General features: G+C 36.4%; 2 protein-coding genes across 3 annotated transcripts in view; one reads left to right on the forward strand and one right to left on the reverse strand.

Annotated features, from left to right (window-relative positions):
* Positions 1 to 740: 740 nt before the first annotated feature.
* On the forward strand, positions 741 to 9,148 carry LOC144199482 (sodium channel regulatory subunit beta-1-like). Of its 2 annotated transcripts, XM_077721147.1 has the most exons (6): positions 743 to 1,314; positions 4,788 to 4,954; positions 6,432 to 6,669; positions 6,742 to 6,883; positions 8,226 to 8,304; positions 8,431 to 8,579. In XM_077721147.1, exons 1-5 carry the CDS (start codon positions 1,260 to 1,262, stop codon positions 8,290 to 8,292), a joined length of 669 nt encoding a protein of 222 aa, XP_077577273.1. In that variant the 5' UTR covers positions 743 to 1,259; the 3' UTR covers positions 8,293 to 8,304; positions 8,431 to 8,579. The 2 variants fall into 2 exon arrangements, with proteins under 2 accessions (XP_077577272.1, XP_077577273.1); XM_077721146.1 differs by lacking the exon at positions 8,226 to 8,304 and having other exon boundaries at positions 741 to 1,314; positions 8,431 to 9,148.
* A 524-nt stretch (positions 9,149 to 9,672) lies between these two features.
* The window catches only part of gramd1a (GRAM domain containing 1A), a 29,989-nt gene continuing 23,554 nt past the window's right edge, over positions 9,673 to 16,107 (reverse strand). The window contains exons 16-23 of the mRNA XM_077720377.1: positions 15,294 to 15,412; positions 15,070 to 15,212; positions 13,920 to 14,023; positions 13,629 to 13,841; positions 13,464 to 13,548; positions 11,998 to 12,105; positions 11,356 to 11,476; positions 9,673 to 10,625 (exon numbers count right to left, since the gene is read on the reverse strand). Coding sequence (XP_077576503.1) covers positions 10,539 to 10,625; positions 11,356 to 11,476; positions 11,998 to 12,105; positions 13,464 to 13,548; positions 13,629 to 13,841; positions 13,920 to 14,023; positions 15,070 to 15,212; positions 15,294 to 15,412 — 980 coding nt within the window. The 3' untranslated portion in view covers positions 9,673 to 10,538. The remainder of the gene's footprint in view (positions 10,626 to 11,355; positions 11,477 to 11,997; positions 12,106 to 13,463; positions 13,549 to 13,628; positions 13,842 to 13,919; positions 14,024 to 15,069; positions 15,213 to 15,293; positions 15,413 to 16,107) is intronic.

Consider the following 16,107-nt stretch of genomic DNA (forward strand, 5'->3'; position numbering starts at 1 on the left):
TTAACCCCCCTACCAATGGAGCAGGCGACCTCCCTCCTCCCCCACACGTGCAAAAGATACCTCGGCAAAAACATCCGTCGTCACCGCAGGCACATCACGACCGCTGGCCAGCCGCCGGATCTCCCCGGCGTCCCATCACAAATGAATCTGGACTTTTTCTTCAACTCTGAACCATGGCAAGTGGAGAAGATGGATTCACCATAAAGGATATTTTTGCAAAAATATTCATTTGGATTGTCAACAAGATTTAGATATATTTTTTTGGAGTTATTTGGAGAAAAGTGAACTACTTCCAGAACACTAAGGCTATTTAGGACGATCTGAAAACTTGGCAATAGACAGATTTATCTTTTGAATTTCTTGTTATTTTTGATCAATTTAAGGTATTGCCGCTAACATATGACTTTTTTTTTAGCATTTGGCTTTTTGGTGGATTTTTTAGGGGTTCATATTCAGTTTTTTTGGGTTATTATATTGTTTAGTTGCAGTTTTTTCCCTTTTTTGCTGAAAAAAAACTCACCTAATCGCTGTTTTTGACAAAAAAAATAGTAAAAGGTTTGGACAAAACAAGGAATTGTTATTTTTTTTAAAAGGTGAACTCACATATGAATTTTTTTAAAGCATTTGGCATTTTGGTGGATTTTTCAGGGGGTTCATATTCAGTTTTTTGCGGTTATTGGATTATTTGGTTGCAGTTTTTTTCCTTTTTTGGCTGAAAAACCCACCTAATCACTGTTTTTGACCAAAAAATTAGTAAAAGGTTTGGACAAAACTAGGAATTGTGATTTTTTTAAAGGATTTTTCTTGTTTTTACTGAAGAATGAAGTAAAATGCAGTTTTTTAATAAGAAAAAAATACTATTTTTGCCATCACAGGATTATTCTAAAGTGATTTGAGGAGTTCCATACAAACAAAAGTAGTGGTTGCATTTTTTTTGGTATCAATTTGAATCTATTTTGGACCACAAAAAAGGGGAAAACCAATGAACAAAGAATCACTATTGTTGTATTTAAGTTGGCAAGGCATTCTGGGTTGTCAACTCATATGTTCCTTCTCGGAATCCAGCAAAAAAAAGGGAAATTTTGAAGAAAAAAGTCGGAAGAGGATGGTCCTAGTTAGTGGTCCCTCATAAATAGTGGAGCAGAGACTGAAAGACGATACTGGGACGGATTCTGGTGTAACTGGACGCTGTCCCTTTGGGGAGTGGACCACTAGTCGTCTCTTTTTGGTTCTCATGTGTGTGGACGCCAGATAAAAACATGGCGGAAGTCCCCGCGACGTTGGTGCTGTCCGTCCTCCTGGTGGGACTTCGAGGTAAGCCCTTAATTCTGCAAAAAAATGTATTTGGGAATTGAATTGGATTTTTTTGGGGGTGCAAGCTTCCATTTTGTCAGGGTTCGGGTTTGTTTTGGTGGGATGTAATATTGGGATGACCCAAAAAGTTAGAATTTGGTTTTTTTTTGGTGGCAGTTTGGCAGATTATGAGCCGTTTAATACATATGTTTGCTTGTAGTAGATTTATGTTTATTTTATTTATTTTTTTAAATCAGAAAAGGCAAATATTGAATCGAGATGATGTTTTAACCGTTTTTGGTATTTAAAAAGAGTAAACCTTGGGTTTTTAAAAATATTAAATTTAAATGGGAAAGAGGAAACATTTTTGTATAATATTTTATATTTAAAAAAAATTGGGATAAAAAAATTGGATCAAATGTCCTAAATAATCAATATACAAAAAAAATGATGTTGAAAAATGCTTTTTGAATTAAAAACAACACAAAAACCACCAAAAAAAATCAATAAAATAAAAAATTCAATTATTAAATTTGAAAAGGGAAAAAAACAGGAAATATTCCCTATACGTCTATTATATTTATGTAAATTTGATCCTAAAACCTAAACTCGTGATGGATTTTCTCGGACCGCACAAAATGAAGTGACGGACCCCAATTTGGTCCCCGAGCCACCACTTTGACACCAAAAAAAAGCAATTGTCTCAGCAGCGACCCCTAGAGGAGGAAACTTAAAATTGAAATTGGGTGGACATGCCTAGCCTAATGGGCTGAACCAAAAAAAATCATTAATGGCTGAAAATGAACAATAAATCGGACATTTTGTTTTGTAAAAATCTGACCCAAAAATAAAATTAATAAAAATAAATCCAAACCTGGGAAAGATATGTCTCATATCGCCCCAATTAACAAAAGACGCCATTTTGACGGCGTGAAGTAAAAATAGAAGAAAACTTTGAGGCGGCGCGCGGGTGGCGCTTGATATGGTTTTAAGCCGAAGGATTTTTTTTGATTTGATGCCATGCATTAGAAGAGATTATCTTCGACATCCAGCTGCTGCTATTTGTCTTATTACGGATGGCAGATTAGGAAAGTTATAAAAATAAATATAGAAATAAATAAAAGTCGCACCATAAAACGGTTGGACGGAAAAAAATCATTGTTCGAGACCCAAACATTGGGTTTTGAATCCAAAACTTTGCAGTGCATTGCTTGGATTTGAAGGGTGGCAAAAAAGGGAAGGCGGGGCTTAAGAATAAGCTTGTGATGATGTCACAACGAGCGGAAGATTCCAAGTTTTTTTTGGCTTTGGAATTTTGGACTAGAATTTGCTTCTTGATTAAAAAACGGCGAATTGGAAAAAATAGCTTTGGTTAAAACATTAAAAAAAATAATAATAATAATAAAAATGGGTGAAAATTCATTAAAAAATATAATGGAAAGCTCTAATTAGCATTCAAATGTAGAAAACCAAGAACAATAACAAATATTTACACACAAATACTATATATATTCATTCATTTAATGTACCACTTACCTTCACTATGGTCGCGGGGGGTGCTGGAGCCTATCCCAGACAACCCTAAATGAAAATTGCAGGGCAGAAAGAGACAAAAAATGCATTAGTTACAGATAAAGACATTTTAGCATACAATTAGCCTAGCATTTGTTTTTGGGATGCGTGAAGAAAACCGGAGTACCCGGAGAAAACCCATGCAAACATCACGCAGAAAAGTTTTGGGATCGAACCCTCGGTTTCGGAACTGCGAGCCCGCCGGACTTACCACTCAACCACTGCGTCACCATGTATATTTTCTCCCAGAAGGCAAAAACATGCATGCTAGGCTAATTGTATGTTAAATTGTCCATAAATATGATAATTTTAGCCTCTACCTCGTTAGCTGGGATAGGCTCCAGCACCCCCTGCGACCCTTGTGAGGATAAGCAGCTCATAAAATGAATGAATGTCAAAATTTGATGGAATAGGATTATTTCTTGATTTAAAAATAGAAGGAATGTAGTTAGCTGTGGTCGGTAGCGGGGTCGAAAGTGCCATGGATTTTATGTTCTATCGCCACGGCGACGGGGGGGGGGGGTGTATGTGGGTGTCCAAGGACAAACGGATATTATTAATGCGGCTCACGTAGAGGCCATCTTGGCCAAGATGGAGTCGCCATGGAAGAGAATATGTCGGCCGTTCGATGACCTCGCTAATTAAAGCCACCATGAATAAAAATGGCCGCCGGTCACGGGGTCTCCAAAGCGATGAAGGGCCACTCAAAAGTCAGCTCAATCATCTGGTTGTTCTCCTTAAAAGCTTCAGGCTGACTCGGGATCTGTTCATGTGGATGGAATTTCCTGTTTGTGGTTACAAAAATGGCTTTCAAATTATTCTATTTTTTTTTAATGTCAGAATGTTAGAGTACAAACGAAGCATTGGGAAAAAGGCAAAAAAAAAAACGTGGAATCTGATTGGCCCCGCTGATTTATGAGGTGGAAAAAAAACCTTGAATTTTTTTTTTACACAGTTTCCAACTATATAACATTGATATTCTAAAAGATTTAAACGGCTGTTAAGATTTACGTCTGATTGGATTGGGTGGTTGTTGCCGGGCAGATTTTAAAAAATCCAGAAGTGAAATTGCCCAATTTACACCTGGTTGCTAGGCAGATTTTTAAAAAAAATCAGGGGTTAAATTGTCTAATTGGCACCTTGTTGCTAGGCAGATTACAATGGCTTACATCAGAACAACCACAAAAAAGTTCAATGAAACAAAAAAAAAACTTAAAATCGTGAATTGTAGGAATAATGATTTTGGTATTTAAACGTAAACATATAAATAATAAACATGCTGTCATACGTCATGTGTTTTTGAAACAAATGCTAGTAAAGTTGTTAGCTTAAGAAAATAATAAAAGTTATGTCTACTCATCAAAATAACTGGTAACATTTGTTTTGATTTACAAATTACTCAAGCGAGAAGATTTTGGAGCGGTTAAATAATACAAATTAAAAAAAAACATTTTACATATATACCGATGACATGTTTTCTAGTGGATTCATGTTGCTAGGCAGATTACCAAGGGCTCCCTAAAAGTTTCCAAAAAGACAGTAAATTCGGTCCGTATAAAATATTTTATGATAAAAAAAAAGAAACGCAAAGCATTTGTGTCTTTTGAGCATCCAAAAATATGATTTGATTGAAAAGATTAGCGAGTTAGCGCACGCCAAATTCCGGAACACCTCTTGCGTAATCTGACCGAGTCACGGATGATGTAACGTGTTGACATTTTTATGAAGCGGCGTGCTTGTGACATTCCAGCGAGTCAGCACGCAAACCTTTGTTGACATTGAGCCCAAATGTAAACAGACATAAAACCCCGGACGCACGGAATCGAACGCCGCGACCGTGGCGTCGTGGCGCCATGGAAAGTCCACGAAAGTCCACAAATTTTGCTAAATGATTTTTTTTTTTTTTATACGCTTTAATTCAGCGACCACGTGCGCGGCCGCGTGCGTGGAAGTGGACTCAGAAACGGAGGCGGTGGTCCACCGCGGCTTCAAGCTGGGATGCATTTCGTGCAAGAGGAGGGGCGAGGTCAAGGCCACGGCTAGCGTAGCCTGGTACTTCAAGGCCGCTCATGACCACGACTTCTACAAGGTCGGACGCTAATTCCACTTTCCCACATTCAATTTTGGCGGCTACACTACATTGGGGGATTTTTTTTCATAGTTCAAAGGTCAGAAAACAGTGAAAAACTACTTGGTACTAGCTGGGTTTTAGCTAACAGCTAGCAAGAAGTAAGGTAGCAAGAGAATGTGACTGGAAAATGTTGTATGACTCATAGCTGCAGTCAAAATATGAAAAAAATGCTCTTATTTGTCTATTATTCATTCATAAATTTAGCTTTTAGCTAATAGCTAGCAATAAAATGTGACTGAATACTGTAGAACAGCCATATTATGAAAAAATGTGACTTATAGTCTGGAAAATATGCTACTTTGGAGAGATGGTGGTTTAACAAGGCTAGCAGCTTTTAGCTAACAGCAAGCTAGCAAGAAATGTGGTTGAAAATTGTAGTATAAATCACAGGCTTAGTCAAAATATGAATACAAAGTCTGGAAGATATGGTACTTATGAGAGTTGGTGGTTTGACAAGGCTAGCAGTTTTTTAGCTAATAGCTAGCAAGAGAATGCAAATGGAAATTGTAGTATGTTGACAGCTAACTGCGTTTAGCTAACAGCTAGCAAACTGCAAGAAAATTAGATTTAAAATATTGTACTTTGGAGAGCTGGTGGTTTAACAATGCTAGCTTCTTTTAGCTAATAGCTAGCAAGAGAATGTGGCTGAAAACTATCGTATAAGTCACAGAAACAGCCAAACTATGAAATAAGTGTGACTTATTGTCTTGAAAAGACTATTTTGAAGAGTTGATGCAGATGTCAGCCATAAAAATGTCAACAGCCAAGCTTAGCTGCTTTTAGCTAATAGCTAGCAAGAGAATGAGACTGAAAACTATCGTATAAGTCACAGAAACAGCCAAAGTATGAAAAAAGTGTGACTTATTGTCTGGAAAATATGGTACTTTGAAGAGTTGATGGTTTAACAAGCTTAGCTATTTTAGCTAATAGCTAACAAGAGGTTGCGACTGAAAATTCTGGTTGACAGCCAAGCCCAATGGCTTTTAGCTAACAACAAGCTAGCAAGAAAATGTGACTGAAAACTAGTAGTAGTTAACAAGCCGAGCTGCTTTTAGCTAACAGCAAGCTAGCAAGAAAATGCAACTGACAACATGGTACTTTGAATAGTTGGTGGTTTAACAAGCTTAGCTGCTTTTAGCTAATAGCTAACAAGAAAATGTGACTGAAAAATGTAGCATAAGTCACAGAAACAGCCAAACTTTGAAAAAAAGTGTGATTTATAATCTGGAAAACATTATTTTAGAGAGTTGGTGGTTTAAGAAAGCTAGCTACTTTTAGCTAACAGCTAGCAAACTGCAAGCTAGCAAGCAAATGCCACTCAAAACGATGATAGTTTCAATCAAACTACAAAAAATAGACTGACTTATACTCTAGGAAACACAATATTATTATTATTTCTAAAATAAAACTGTTTTTACGTTGCAATTTTTCCCAGATTTACGACTTTGAGGAGCATCATGGCTCCATCACGGACGAGCGCTTCGAGTCGCGCTTGGAATGGCGAGGCAGCACGTTTACGCGGGACCTTCAAGACGGTTCCATCTACATCGCCAACGTGACCGCCGACGACGCGGGAACGTACGCGTGCATTTTCTACCGCGTGCTCTTCTACAACGATTACACTTTCCACACTCACAGTCGCAAGATCATCAATTTGCGGGTGGTCCCTAAAAGTATGGCCTTTTAAAATGGGGTTCGATGCTGGGAATTGTGACTCACCCGGATTTTTTTGTTCTTCTGGACAGAGACACGAGGATGGGCGTCCATTTTGTCTGAGGTGATGATGTATGTGTCCATTGTGGGTCTTCAACTGTGGCTCCTGGTGGAGATGGTGTACTGCTACAGGAAGATCTCAGCGGCGGGGGAGGAGGCCTTGAGGGAGAATGCGTAAGTACAAATGGTTTTTTTTTTAAAGGTAATATTAGCCGGTAGGTCGTAGTCCTCTTTCTTTCTTTTTTTTTAAATTCCTGACAAACTTTTTGAAGATTAAAGTATGTTCTTTGCTTTTAGCGCTTTTCTTCAGCATTCTTCTATTTAAGACCAGGAGTGGCCAACATTTGGAGAAAAAAAATAGTAAAATGACATAAATTAGCAATATGACTTCAAAATTTGCCATTCAATTTTTTAAAATTAAATTATATTTGTAATATATATCTATTTTTTATTGATATCTATTGTTAATTCATATTTCTATTTTAAATTAAATTATTGTATTATATTTATTTTAAATTATTATATCAAATTATTATATGATATTATTTTTAATTTATATCTATTTTAATTTATATCTATTGTTAATTTATATATTTTTAATTTATATCTATTGTTAATTTATATATTTTTAATTTATATTTATATTTTAAATTAAATTATTATATTATATTAATTTTAAATTATGTTAAATTATTATATTACATTATTTTTAATTTATATCTATTGTTAATTTATATATTTTTAATTTATATTTTAAATTAAATTATTATAATTTTTTTTTATTTAAATGTTTTATTTCACATTACTTTAAAAAAAAAATTCCATTAATTTAAGAACATTGCTAATGGTTTAAATGAATGTCCATTTTAAATCAATCAAGGCCAGTCAGGTACTCCAGTTTCCTCCCACATACCCAAAAACATGCACGCTAGGCTAAGTGGTCAAACACTAGATACATGACAGGTAATGACATTTAAAATAAATAGGACACCACCTGGTGGTCGGATGACTAGCCCATTACCCTCACCTTTCTGAGATTGTGCTCCTGCATGGGTTTTCTCCGGGTCCTCCAGTTTCCTCCCACATCCTAAAAACATGCTTGCTAGGTAGTTAAACACTAAATTACTTTATCGGTATGGTAAAAAAAAGAAAAAGAAAAGTAAAGCGCCCCTGGTGGTCGGATGACCACCCCATTAGCCTCACATTTCTGAGATTGTCATCCTGTACAATTGGATGTCGCCTTTGTCTCCTTATGCACCCTGCGATTGGCTGGCTACCCATTCAGGGTGTCCCCCTAGAGTCAGGTGGGATGGGCTCCGGCACCCCCCATGGCCTTGTGAGGAAAATCGGTTCAGAAAATAAGTAAATTAATGAAATTTGGCCCTCCTTATGACTCTTGATTGAAATTTGGCACTCTACCGAGTCAAAACATTGTTTTTGACTATCACCCTCTCTTCCTCCTCCTCTTCTTCATCCTCATCTTCCTCCTCCTCCTCCTCTTCCTCATATCTACCAGGGCCGAGTATTTAGCCATAGCGCCCGAAAACAAAGACAACTGCGCCGCTGTGCAGGTGGAAGAATAGTTAACCCACTTGGTATGTTCCAACCCAACCCACGCCGACCCTCCCGCTCTCAAAAATTGGACGGAAAATTGAACAAATATTACAATCATGACTTTTTTAATGCCTTGTTATTCTATTTTTTATGTATTTTTACCTCAGAGTGAGCAAATACTGGCGCAGAAACGGCTTCTCGCATCCGCCTTCCGAACCGCCATCCCCGCCAAGGCAGCGTACCGAGGCGGAAGGGGGTGACGGAGCACCGGCGGACCAATCGACGATGAGGGATGCTGTTACAAAAGAAAAAGCTCAATATGAGTTATGGATACAATCATAAATAATGCATCTTTTGGGCTTAAAAAGGCTTAAAAGTAACAAAGGGAAAAGGCAAGTCAGATTTTGAGATGATTTTACTGACCACTAGAGGGCAGTGTCTAGATTCAGGAGATAAAAAATCCAAATTATATTAAATAGACATAAAAATAATGTACTTACCTATTGCGGACAGTATTGGAATTTCTAAACTGCAAAAAATGAGGGATTACTGTAATTGGAAACTTACAAAATATGTGATATTATTGAAGTTTGATTATATTTACAGTACTTTTAAAAAGTACTACTAATACAACAATGTAGTCTTTATTGGGATACTAATTAAAAATACATTTGTTTACATTTTTTAACTAATTTGTACGTCAAAAGTGTGATTAAACCATATTTTAACAGCTTTCTGGATTCCTAAAAATGTATTATTTACATCTAGTACAAAAATAATCATTTTTTTAAATATACAGTATATTTTTTTATATTTGTTGGTGGAATTTGGAACATTTTTGGAGGAATATGTTTGAACCAACAATAAAATGAGTTTGGAATAACATTTTTAAAGTGTTTTCTTCATGCCAACTTTTGTTTAATAATGACAATATTTTACAAATACAGAAATATTTAATAATTACATAATTTATATTTTAAATGTGATTACATAAACGCTCGAAAACTAGCAATAAAAAATGTTTTAAAATTCATTAAAAGTGAAAGTATACAATCAATAACCTTTTTGTTTATCAAAAATTTAACAATTATTTTTTAATGAAATGATACGATATAATAATAATAATAATATATTTTAATAAATTGAAAATATTCTCAAAGTCTTGTTGATTTTAATATATATTAAAAAATGAATTAATAATTGACTCAATATTTTTTAAACGCATTTTTGGACCATTAAAATTATATATTTTTTCATTTTGAATTTCATATTTCCCCATTATTAAATTATATATTACTAAGTATTTATTTTTATCAAAATTGTACATTTTAAAGCCAATTTGCTCCCATTTTAAATAAATATAATAAAAAGACACGCCCACACAAAGAAGAGTCAAAACCTCATTTTTTGGGGGATTTTTTTTTTCTTCATTTTTTTTTGTTTCCATTTCCGTCCGTGTGCACAATCAAAAAAACTATTTTTTTTTCACAGTACATTCTCATCTCCGTGCCCCTCCCTAAATAAATAATACACCCCTTTTGTTGTCGTGTGCGGGTGGCCTTGCGCAGCAGGGCCGTAACAAAGGGGGCGGGGTGGAGTGGAGTGGTGAAAGTGGGCGGGGTTAAAGGATTTAGGTGAAAAAAAACAAAAAAATGAAACCATAGGAAAAAAAAAAAGTATTACATACAAGATATTCCCTTTCTTTTGCTGTTAGAAAGTTTGCTTGGTCCTTTTTTTTCTATTTTTATTCTTTTTTTTTTGAATGAAAGAAGTGAGGTCTCCGAAAAACGAAAAAAAAAAAAAAAAAACGATACAAAACATGGGAAATGTAACGCGGACATCATAACTATTATTATTATCGACGTTAAGATTCGGCTTTGAAACATTCAGGAACAATCGTTACCGTCCGTGGCGGCCATTTCTCGACAGCCAATCAGAGCGCGAGGATGGATGTCCATTAGGAATAAATACTGTTGTTGTCATTTTTTGTTTTGACCCTTTTTTTTTTAAAGAAAAAACCCAAAAATGCGTCGTGAAAATGAAAAAAAGTGTCGATGATGCGGCTTTCGGGAGGCCCCGCCCCCCCGGGCCGCCGTCCAACCGGCTGTTATTGCCGAGTTTCAAGTCAAACAGGTGAGAATTGGATTGTGGGTAATGAGGTTCCCTGGTGTGTGTATTTTGCTGGATTTGTGTTCGAACGGTGGGGGGCCGTCCTTCCTGGGTGGGTGGGGGTGTGGTTTTGTGAATTAGTGGGCGGTACCGTAAGAGATTGGGCTCAGGTGTCCGTCGTCTCGGTTGGTTGGTCCTGGTGGACGTCCGGGACGACGATGCCTTGGTGGAGTTTCTCAAGGGATTGCTTCATCTGTGGAAATACGGGAGAAGAAAAAAAATGATTAAAAAAAAGTCCAATTTTTGGAGAGTACACCTGAAATGAAAGGGAGCGTATTTACTCTCATATAAGCCACATTTGTAACTAAAAAACAGAAAGGGTAAAGCTTATATGCGCACAAATGACCATATTTACTCGCATATAAGCCACATTTGTAACTAAAAGAACTGAAAGGGTAAAGTTTATATGCGCACAAATGACCATATTTACTCGCATATAAGACACATTTGTAACTAAAAGAACTGAAAGGGTAAAGCTTATATTTGCATAAATTGCCATATTTACTTGCATATGAGACACATTTGTAACTCCAAAAGCAGAATCATGGGTACGGCTTATACTCTCACAAATTACCGTATTTACTCACATATAAGCCGCATTTGTAACTGCAAAAACAGAATAAAGGGTACGGCTTATATGCGCACAAATGACCATATTTACTCACATATAAGCCGCATTTGTAATTCCAAAAACAGAATCATGGGTATAGCTTATATAAGTTAAAATTGCCATATTTACTCACATATAAGCCGCTTTTGTCGGAAAAAAGGAGGACATAATCAAGGGTACGGCTTATACACGCACAAATTACTGTTAATTACTTGCATATAAGCCGCTTTTGTCCGACAAAAAATGACTAAATTGAGGGTACGGCTTATATGCGCACAAAACAGGCATGCACGAACCTGCTGAGGCCACAAACCTGGTCTAGAAGAGCCACGGACGACTGCAGGATCTGCTGCCATTTGCCAAGTTGCGCCTGGTGGAATTGTCTCTGCAGTTGCAAAACCTGAGCCCATTCCCCCGCCGTCTGTGGAAGAGGACTGAGAAAGGAAAATATCACTTTGTTATTTCAATTTATAAGATAAAAGGATTAAAATAACTGGATTAAAAGCCCTGAATATTCCATTTTTTTTAGAAATCTAAAACAATGTTGATTTGAGCTTTTTTTCCAAATATTTTTAGATTTTACAAAATGATTTTTGAACTAAAATCATAAAAAAATGATTAAAAAAATGACAATTATTGATTAAAAAGGGCGAAAATCAGGAAATTTAATGTACATCTATACTCTTCATTTTAATTTGATCCAAAAACAGAAAGTCACCACTCATGATTTACTTTTTCGGGCCGCACAAAATGATGCGGCGGGCCACATTTGGCCGCCGGGCCGCCACTTTGACACATTATATTTTGTGGAAGAAAATCAGACGGGCTAGTTAGCATCAGGTACATTTTATTCCCCGACTATGCTAAGCCACCCCTCCATCCGAAATCAAAAATGTACCACATGGCTAACTAACAAATTATCATCCATTAGCCTTATTATAGCATTTTGACTCACCTGTCGGCCACTGAAAAGGAATGCCACGTCTCCAGCGTGTGCGCGGCCCTCTCCAGAGAGTAAAGTTTGTAGAATAGCAGCATGTTGAGGGCCACCAGCACCACCAGGCTGCTCAGAAAAAAACATAAAAAATGGGCGTTAGCTTACAAAATGCTAACCGTCGTCAACGTTTACAAAAAAGATGCAACAAGGAATAAGATCACAAACATGTCAGTGTCACGGTGGAACTTGCTTACAGGAAATCAAGGGCCAATCACAGGCCAGAAGGAGAGAAAAGGATAACCAATCATAGCTAGAGTTAGGTCATTTACAGTGTTTGACCAGCTAGGCTAGCCAACATGTTTTTGGGTTGTGGGATTAGACCGTAGTATTGATTATTTGTTCATTTTCTGAACTGCTTTATCCTCACTAGGGTCGTGGGGGTGCTGGAGCCTATGTGGCCACATACTGAGTCCAATGAGACAAAGTTTCCTGTAAAAAAGTGTGGCTGAGGGAATTAAAAAGCCTTTGTTTTGCGTACCTGATACAGATCCTACGCAAAAAAGGGAAGTCCGGGGAGCCACAAAGGGAGAAAAAGCAACCCATTAACAAACAAAAATGATCACTGGTGTCAAAGTGGCGGCCCGGGGGCCAGATTTGGCCCGTCACATCATTTTGTGTGGCCAGGGAAAGTCAATGATGAGTGCCGACTTTCTGTTTTAGGATAAAATTAAAATGAAGAGTATAGATGTATATTAAATTTCCTGATTTTCCCCCTTTAAGTAAATAATTTTATTTTTTTAAATCCATTTTTTTCTGTTTTTAGTTCAAAAATCATTTTATAAAATCTAAAAAAAATATTTTTAAAAAGCTAAAATAAACATTGTTTTAGATCTATGAAAAACGGAATATTCAGGGATTTTAATCCAGATCTTTTAATCCATAATTGTCATTTTTTAATCATTTTTTTCACTGTTTTTCGTTCAAAAATAATTTTCAAAAAACCTAAAAATATATATAAAAAAGCTCAAACAAACATTGTTTTTGATCTATTAAAAACTGAATATTCAGATATTTTAAATCCAGTTCTTTTAATCCATAATTGTCATCTTTTAAATCAATTTTCTGTGTTTTTAGTTAAAAAATCATTTTGTAAAATCTAAAAATATATTTAAAAAAAGCTAAAATAAACATTGTTTTAGATCTATAAAAAAACGAATATTCAGGGCTTTTAATCCAGTTATTTTAATCCATTTATAAAGATTTTTTTTTAAAAAATATTCTATCAAAAATGGTCCGGCCACATAAAACCGAGTTGACATTAACGCGCCCCCACGAACCAACCCGAGTCTGACACCCTTGTTTTAGAGGGACAAATACGGTTTATATGCCGGAAAATACGTTAAGTAAAAAACTTCTATATTATTGACAATAATATGCTATATCTGCTAAGCTAACCAGATGGAATGGATCCCTTTGTGACTTACATGAAACTGACGATGAGTAGAATGGTGGAGACGCTGTTTTGCGCGGCACCCCGCGCGCGCTCTCCCAGCTTCATGTACTGAGCACCTGTAAAAACAAATAAATATAAAAAAAATAAAAAATAACTCAAAAAAAATCCAATAATTATGTTGAAAAATACCACTTACCAGCTTCCCGACGTTCGCGTTCCTCCCCAATAGTTCGGTCGCCACGCTCTCCAGCGCCCCCTACCTCCCGCTCGCGGTCCAACTGGCGCCGCGAGCATGTGCGTTTGCGCCGCCGCAAGGCCGGAGATGGCGTGACGGCCTCTCCGGCGCCCCCTGCTGACACCACGGTCACTTCGGACTGAAGTAGTGTTTCTAATTTGCAGACTTCACTTTCTGTTGGGGGGAGTGATGGTTAGAATAAAAATGGCGGATTGGGATATAATTTTCCAGGGGGAAACAAATAATCCTCACCCATGTGACGGTAGTATTCCTCGATACCGCTCCACGTGTTCTTCTCAATCAGAGCTTTGACTAAACTCCATGGTTGCTTCCTGTAGCAGATGTCGGAGGAAACTCTGGATTTAAAAGCAGGAGAGAAAAGGTTAAAATAATAATAATAATAAATGGCGCCATTTTGGTTCATCGATTTCAAGTTTGAATGGTTAGGATGAAATGTAGAATGGGAAAGCCTAAAAAAAATCACCATGCCGATTTGATTTTACGTTCTAAAAGTGACAATTTTATTCGCAAAGGTCACTATTAACAAACAAAAAAAGATCACTGGTGTTCAAGTGGCGGCCCGCGGGCCAAATGTGGCCCGCCGAATCAATTTGTGTGGCCCGAGTGAGTCAATGATGAGTGCCAACTTTCTGTTTTAGGATCAGATTAAAATTATATGGATGTAGAATATATTTCCTTATTTTTCACCTTTTAAATCAATAATTGCAATAAATTAAAACCATTTTTCTTTGTATTTTTAGTTGAAAAAATCATTTTGTAAAATCTAAAAATATATTTAAAAAAAGCTAAAATAAACATTGTTTTAGATTTATAAAAACGTAATATTCAGGGACTTTAATCCAGTTCTTTTAATCCATTTATGAAAAAACATCAAAATATTATTATATATATATTTTTTTGGTAAGGGAAACATTTTTAATCATTTGTTTTTCATTTCAAAAGGAACCCAGTTTCCTTAATTATTTCCCATATTAAAGTGAAAAACAGAAAATATTTTTTTTTAGATAATACAAAATGATTTTTTAACTAAAAACATAGTAAAAAATGGATAAAAAAATAACAATTGATTTAAACGGGGAAAAAAATCAGGAACTTTACTATACATCTATACTCTTCATTTTAATTTCATCCTAAAACAGAAAATCGTCACTCATCATTGACTTTCCCGGGCCACACAAAATGATGCGGCGGGCCAGATTTGGCCCCCCAACCGCCACTTTGACACCAGTGGCGTAGTGGATGCTACCTTCTCATTAGTGCGCCATTTAATATACTTCTGCCGTTTAATATACCCAGGTATATTAAATAGGGGGGTATATTAAACAGCAAAATAGGGTACTTCAATCATAACAACATGACAAAAACAAGAAAAAAATGTCACCTGAGGCGGCTCTTGTTCTTTTTGATGGCAGTAAGGCAGTATCGATGCACGGTGTAGAAGTAGTCTTGGTACGGAATTCCCGAGGTGATCACCTCCGAGTCCACAACGTAGCATTCGCCCTGAGCGCTGCTCTTGTGCAACGTCTAAAAAAACAAAAAAAAATGGAGGCGGTCAGGTGGTGGATTTGGCGGAAAACGGCGACCGATTTTGGATCTGGCAACCACCTGGGTCTCCACCACGGGGGCCGTTTTAGGTCCCAGTGGGTTGTTGAGAGCGATGGTGTAGCTGAGAACCCGACTGGTGCTCCCGCCGCCGTCGGGCCGCCACTCGCCCACCGCCAAGTCTGAAAGAATGGAGTCACAGTGAAATGTTGGCCAGTTTTGAAAGGAAAAAGGAGTGAAGAGGCGAAAAAAAGGGGGAAAATAGGGACGCAATTAGTGGAGCGAAATGTCGCCTAGCAACAGGGGGTTGGTTGATGCCTATTGGTTGGATGGTGTCCTGGTTTGAAGGAATAGGATAGATGATTAAATGTATGTTGTTTTGGGAGGTGGTGATTTTTGGGAATTGTGCTAATTTAAAGGGTTGATGTTGTTAAATTGTGGGATTTTTTTTGTTTGTTTTGGTGGTAGAAAAGTGGGGATAAATGACAAATTTGTTCGGAGAAAAAATGTTATGTAATGGAGAGATTTGGTATGGAAATTATATGTATTTTTGCAGTTTTTGTACTTTTATATAACTATATTCGTAAAAAAACGAACTGTTCTCAACAAAAAAGACATTGAATTATATTTGTTACAAAAATTCTTAACTAAAAAGAAAGACTAATTTCAAGGTATTCATAAAAAAAAAATCCTCACAAATTCTCAACTAAAAAAGACAAATTTAACTATATTCATTTAAAAAAAATCTTGAAAATTCAACTAAAAAAGATAAATTGAACTATATTTGTTTAAGAAATTCTCACAAATGTACAACTAAGAAAAACAACAAATTGAACTATATTCATTAAAAAAAATTCTCACAAATTCTCTACAGAAA

The sequence above is a fragment of the Stigmatopora nigra genome, chromosome 7 (genome assembly GCF_051989575.1).
Source record: "Stigmatopora nigra isolate UIUO_SnigA chromosome 7, RoL_Snig_1.1, whole genome shotgun sequence".
NCBI lineage: Eukaryota > Metazoa > Chordata > Actinopteri > Syngnathiformes > Syngnathidae > Stigmatopora > Stigmatopora nigra.